General features: G+C 47.0%; 1 protein-coding gene across 1 annotated transcript; it reads left to right on the top strand.

Moving 5' to 3' along the window:
• The first annotated feature begins 554 nt into the window (after positions 1-554).
• ASCL4 (achaete-scute family bHLH transcription factor 4) lies at positions 555-2,706 on the top strand. The gene is made up of 2 exons (XM_040490981.1): positions 555-1,111; positions 1,356-2,706. The coding sequence occupies exon 2, from the start codon at positions 1,493-1,495 to the stop codon at positions 2,012-2,014; it is 522 nt and encodes a 173-aa protein (XP_040346915.1). The 5' UTR covers positions 555-1,111; positions 1,356-1,492; the 3' UTR covers positions 2,015-2,706.
• Positions 2,707-6,283: the final 3,577 nt, after the last annotated feature.

Raw genomic sequence — 6,283 nt, 5'->3', positions numbered from 1 at the left:
TTTGCAGTTGCTTGGGGCAGATCATTTAGGGTAAACAGGTAAGCGCAGCACTTGTCAAAAAAACATGTTAGGGCGACACCCCGGCTCCTGAAGAACAGGCAGAAAGTCTGATCGTAAACGTAGGGGGTTTTTGCTTCTCTTGTTTTTAAGTTGGACTTTTAAAAGTAGAGGCTGCCTTTAATGTGCTGGTTTGCGGAACAAGAGATCTGATTTTCAGCGTGATAACGCATTTTTTGACATTAACCACTGTTGGATTTTTAATGACACTTTTATCTTCAAAGCCCTTCACCAACACGGATGGATTAATTATTCTCTCTCTCTCTCTCTTTTTTTTTTTTTTTGGTTGTGTGTTAAAAAGACAAGTCTTCAAAGCCATCATCCTTGATCCTTGGAGTTGGGGATCTCCACCTTTCAAATGTTGCTTTCCTGCCCCCAAGGGAGAAAATAAATTGCATCTTTGTTTCTTAAGACAAAAAGAAGAACACAATAGAAATACATTCTTTGCACTATGGAAAAATGTTCTTCTATCCTGGGTGGGATTAGAAGAGGTCGGGAAGCAGTGTTTAACCTGTGTTTACAGTAAGCACTGTGAGAAATAACTGGCTGAAAGTGTTTGTTACTGTTCAACCTTTTGATGTGCTCTTAAAAAGTAGCACAAATCCATAAAACGCCTCGCGATCAACATAAGCGGGAACACAACATTCGAATCCATCTACTCGTTGCTAAGGTATAGTCCTTTCCTCTTCTCTTCAAAACATGTCTAACTGGGCTTTTAAAAGATTTGCTTTTGGAGAAGAAAACCCTCAAGCCTGCCCGGAGGTCCTCCTTTGCAGGACACATCTTACAACCACAAGGGAGCAGTCTTTCCTTTGATGAGGTCTTCCCTCCACCTCCACAGAAACAGAACAAGCGTAAGTTTGCACACCGTCTGAAAGAGATTTCCATTAGCCCTGGACGCCGGAAACCGCAAAGGACAGTCAAGTTTTGATTTTCAAGGGGAAAGCCTTCGCTAAACTTTCGCTCAGCCGCCAGACCTGTTGGTTCCTGGGAGGGGCTCTTTGGAAACCTCGAAGATTCCTACACTCTCGAAGACCCAGAGCGGTGGATTACGGTAATTGAAAAGCTTGGGTGGTTTTGAAAGATTACTCTGTGTGGTGTGCGCTCACATTTCCAGGCTAAGGGGACCGAGCAGAGGAACCCCTTTTGTCACCTTTTGAAATAAGATCTGAGGGGAAGACAGGATCTGAAGTATGGATTAGGAGGTCCTAAATCTTTGCTTATCACCTCCGCCTGGATCATTATAAATGATCGAGTAGTGCAACGAATTTAGGAAATCATGCAAAGTTTCCTTGCAGTCTGTCCTGGAACCAGAAATTAAAAGCCCGGCTGTGCCAGGCTGTCTGAATGGACCAGCACCTACGCTTTGAAGATCTGAAGTCTCGTCTTGCAAGAGATCGGTCTCTGGGGTGATTTGTTTGCTTCCCGGCGAGGGATGGAGAAACGTAAGCCGGCCGGACTGCTGCCCCTGCGGTCGTGCCACCTCCGCGGCGAGCCCCTGGACCTGCCGGGGTCCCTGCCCCGCCTCCCCCTCGGGGACCCCTTCAGGGTCTCGTGGCGTCTCGACGCCGCGTGCTGGGAGCGGGCGCCCCGGGACTGCGCCGCGAGGCGGTCGTGCCCGCCGCTGCCGCTGGACCGCGCCTTCGAGCCCGCCTTCCTCCGCCGGCGCAACGAGCGCGAGCGGCAGCGGGTACGCTGCGTGAACGAGGGGTACGCGCGCCTGCGAGACCACCTGCCCCGCGAGCTGGCCGACCGGCGGCTCAGCAAGGTGGAGACGCTCCGCGCCGCCATCGGCTACATCAAGCACCTCCAGGAGCTGCTGGAGCGCCACGCCCGGGGGCAGGAGGGCCCCGCCGGCACCCGTCCCCCGCGCGCCGCCGAGTGCAACAGCGACGGCGAGTCCAAGGCCTCGTCGGCGCCCTCGCCCTGCAGCGAGCCCGAGGAGGCGGGCAGCTAGCGCGCGCCCGGGCCCTCCGCGCCCGCTGCAGCCTTGGAGCCCCTGCTAGGGTGGTTTGCATTTTTGAGCTGGTTTTTTAATCCAGGGCTAAATTTTAGGAAAAAGAAATGCGAGTCTTCCGGCGGGGAACGCCGCCCCCCCCCGCCCCCCCCGACCCAGGCCCCAACTGGGTATGTGCCTGCAGACTTAAAGGTGCTTATTAAGGAAACTCTCCAACGGCACTTCTCAAATGCACACTGTACCGGATCCTGAGCACCTCGCTCTAAAAACTCAGAGGGCGATTGGAATTTCCCAGTCAGCGCCGTGGGTACGTTATGCACATAAATATTGACTTCAAGCCAACCTTCACCGAAGAACTTCCCAAAAATGAATAAATAAAAGACAGCCCTTAAGACGAAAGGAACGTTTTTTCCTGCATTCCTTCCTTGGGGAGTTGTATTTGAGATTTAATTGACACGGTCACTTTGGGTGAAGGGGACTCCAAGCCGGCACTTGAGCACCCACACAGAGCCCGCTGCTAGCCCAGCGCAGGCTGCGGAGCGAGTTAGTGCCTGGCGGTGGTGCGGTCCACGTGCTGAATTTGATACTTCCGGTTTTATCAGAAAGTGGCCATCTGGGGGGGCGCCTGGATGGCTCGGTCGGTTGAGCGTCCGACTTCCGCTCGGGTCATGATCTCACGGTTCGTGGGTTCGAGCCCAGCGTCCCGCTCTGTGCTGACAGCTCAGAGCCTGGAGCCTGTTTCTGATTCTGTGTCTCCCTCTCTCTCTGTCCCTCCCCTGCTTGTGCTCTGTCTCTCTCTGTCTCAAAAGTAAATAAACATTAAAAAAAAAGTTTCTTTTTAAAGTGGCCGTTTGGAAACTTCGTAGCATTTAGGCAATAGTAACATATGTTAGTGTGCTAGAACTCAGATTTGTATAAAAACTTATTTTCCTCTCCGTTGTTTTTGTCCACTGGTTTTTCATTTTCCTTTTTCCCCTCCCCACTTCTCACTCCACCTAACCTTTGGTTAAATTAAAGTGACACCCCTGACTTTATTAAAGAAAAAAAAGAAATGCATAGATGGTGGAACAGGATGGACTGAAGTTGGTATGTTCTCAGACTTTCATCCCCATGAGGGCTTCTAGATGTACTGGAATTACCCAGCGACTTTGGCTTTGTTCTCAAAAGTCTTTGAAGAACATTTAATTCTGGTCATTTTTGTCTTAGAAACTATTATGATTTAAGTAGATATGTCAAGTGCTTGTTCACCTACGAAGATATACTTCCTCTCTCTAAAGCTGTTTTTTTTTTAAGTTTATTTATTTATTTTGAGAGAGAGAGAGAGAGAGAACGAGCAGGGGAGGGGCAGAGACAGAGAGAGAGGCGGACAGAGGATTGGAAGCGGGCTCTGTGCTGACAGCTCATAAACTGATGCAAGACTCGAACTCATAAACTGATGCAAGGCTCGAATTCACGAACTGGTAGATCATGACCTGCCCTGAAACCAAGAGTTGGACACTTAACCAACAGAGCCACCTAGGTGCCCCTCTAAAGCTCTTTTCTAATAACTTGGATTGACCTTTCCACAGAGGCAGTCCTGTATGGTGGTGGGGAGTGGCGCCAGGACACAGGAAGGAGAGAAAACTGGCTATGATTTCATCCCCCACACTGGCTCATGAGGTAGGCCAGATGTATCAACTTTTTACAGATGTATCAACTGAGAGAAGTTAATGTTCAATGAGTATCTTTTATGTGCCAGGAATTTTTGTGTGTGTGCTTTTTACATGCTGTTCTTTTAAATACTTATAAATCTGGGGGTGGATGTTACACATATTTTGTGGTTAAAAATAATGAGGGGCGCCTGGGTAGCTCAGTCTGTTAAACGTGGGACTCTTGATTTTGCCTCAAGGGCATGATCTCACAGGTCCTGAGATTTGAGTCCCAGGTTGAGCTCTGTGCTGACAGCATGGAGCCTGCCTGGGATTCTCTCTCTTCCTCTCTCTCTTTCCTTCTCTGCCCCTTCTCTCTCTCAAAATATATAATAAAGGTTTTTGTTGTTGTTTGTTTGTTTGTTTTTAATGAGGCCTTGTCCAGGTTTGTGTTGCCATGGTTAGTTGAGCTGTGACTCAATGCTGAGTTTGTCTGACCCTAAAGCCCAGGCTTGCTGTGTCCCTTTCTATACCCTCCCTTGCTCCCTCCTTTGCTAGCTGAGTGACAGAGCAAACATTTCTTAACCTGTGAGCAACTCAGTTTCCTCTTCTGTATTGTTTCACAGGAGAAGGTATAGAATACCTTGGTAGTCTGCAAGGTACTAATCAATGGTAAGTTAGTAGTGTATCATCTTTTGGAGAAAACACTATTACTCAGTTCTATGGAGAGTAAAGCCTGACCAAAAATGATCTCTAGGTGGGGGCGCCCGGGTGGCTCAGTTAAGTGTCCAACTTCGGCTCAGGTCATGATCTCACGGTTCATGAGTTCAAGCCCTGTGTCTGGCTGTGTGCTGACAGCTCAGAGCCTGGAGCCTGCTTCAGATTCTGTGTCTCCTTCTCTCTCTGCTCATGCTCTGTCCATCTGTCTGTCTGTCTGTCTCTCTCTCTTAAAAATTAACATTTAAAAAATTAAAAAAAATTTTTTTAACGTTTATTCATTTCTGAGAGACAGAAGCAGAGCATGAGCAGGGAAGGGAGAGGGAGACACAGAATCTAAAGCAGGCTCCAGGCTCGGAGCTGTCAGCACAGAGCCCGAGGCGGGGCTCAAACTCATGAACTGCGAGATCATGACCCAAGGTGAAGTTGGACGCTCAACCAACTGAGCCACCCAGGCGCCCCTAAAAAAATTTTTTTTTCAATGATCTCTAGGTGGAATTAGTGTGGTTTCTTCAGTGTGTCAGAAAGAGGACAGAGTAACCACATTGTATTAGGATTTTACCTTCTATTGCAAGGTTCCAGGGGACAAGACTTGACCTGTGGAAACTGAATCCATGTTAAAACATGTAATTACTAGTATTTGTAACAATGGGTTATAGTGGTGTCTGTGTTTCTGGCTGCACAGATAAATGCTATGCAGTGATTCACAACAAATCTTTACTTTTTCTTTAAAAAAATTTTTTTAATGTTTATCTTTGAGAGAGAGAGAGAGAGAGAGAGACAAAGTACAAGTGGGGGAGGGAGAGAGAGGGAGGGAGACACAGAATCTGAAGCAGGCTCCAGGCTCCGAGCTGTCAGCACAGAGCCCGATGTGGGGCTCAAACTCATGAACTGTGAGATCATGACCCGAGCTGAAGTCGGATGCTCAATGGACTGAGCCATCCAGGTGCCCCACTTTACTTTTTCTTAAGAACCACATGGAATCTTTTAGTTTGAAGGATCAAGATGTAACCCTGCTCTTACCCGTTACTTAGTTACAGCCTCTCAACACCTGTAATATATCCGTTTTGGTCTCCAGGCAGGTTCTTATTCTATATAAAGGTTTCAGTGAAGCAAGACCAAATGAGATATATTTACTACTGGGAGGGGGGAGGGAGTTGGAAAACCTCCTGGCTTGATTGGGGGAACAGCTATTTAACCAAGTTGTTCATAACCTTGAGAAACTTCTTAGGGGTCTTCGATGAGCAGTAATAACACTCTCCATTCCTTTATTCTGCTCTAGCCACGATCAGCATCTTGACATTCTCTTTTCTACAGTAGGAATAATAACAATAAAAGAGTATGTTTTGTTTAATCTCGATACTGTGGTTGCTTTTAAATGTGGGAAAATGAAATAAAGATTTTTCTTCATTCACATCTCTAAAATAAATGTGTAAAATGTGTGAATAAATATAATATACCTTGCTGAGATGAGCGGTTTATAAAGAAAAGGACAAAGGCAGTTTTAAAGGAGAACTTTATTGTGGATAAAAATGCCTCGAGAGATTTTTAATGTGGTTTTGTTCAAAGCCCTACTGAGAATAAGGCAATGACTTTGAGAAGCCTTTTGGGGGGAAAAAAAAAGCAATAAAATTCCATCAAAATCATAAAACTTTTTTTAGAGCAAAAAAATCAGGCCATTTTTCTGGAACCTTCCTGATGACTTATAGGAGGAGCACTAATACAGGAATGAGACCTTTAATTTTTTTTTGAATGTTTATTTATTTTGAAGGCTCCAGCTTGGAGCCTGGAACCTGCTTCTGATTCTGTGTCTCTCTCTCTCTCTGCCCCTGCCCCCCCCCCCCGCCCCTGCTCTGTGTCTCTCTCTCTCTAAAAGAAAAACCAGGGGTGCCTGGGTGGCTCAGCCAGTTAAGTGTCTTCAGGT

This window comes from Herpailurus yagouaroundi, unplaced genomic scaffold (genome assembly GCF_014898765.1).
Source record: "Herpailurus yagouaroundi ecotype Mexico unplaced genomic scaffold, PumYag 182, whole genome shotgun sequence".
Classification (NCBI taxonomy): Eukaryota; Metazoa; Chordata; class Mammalia; order Carnivora; family Felidae; genus Herpailurus; species Herpailurus yagouaroundi.
Note: the sequence above shows the minus strand (reverse complement) of the source record. Positions and strands in the feature narration are given on the sequence as shown.

Bases quoted from the DNA above. Each gene is read 5' to 3' on its own strand.
- ASCL4 (XM_040490981.1), top strand. From the start codon at position 1,493: ATGGAGAAACGTAAGCCGGCCGGACTGCTGCCCCTGCGGTCGTGCCAC.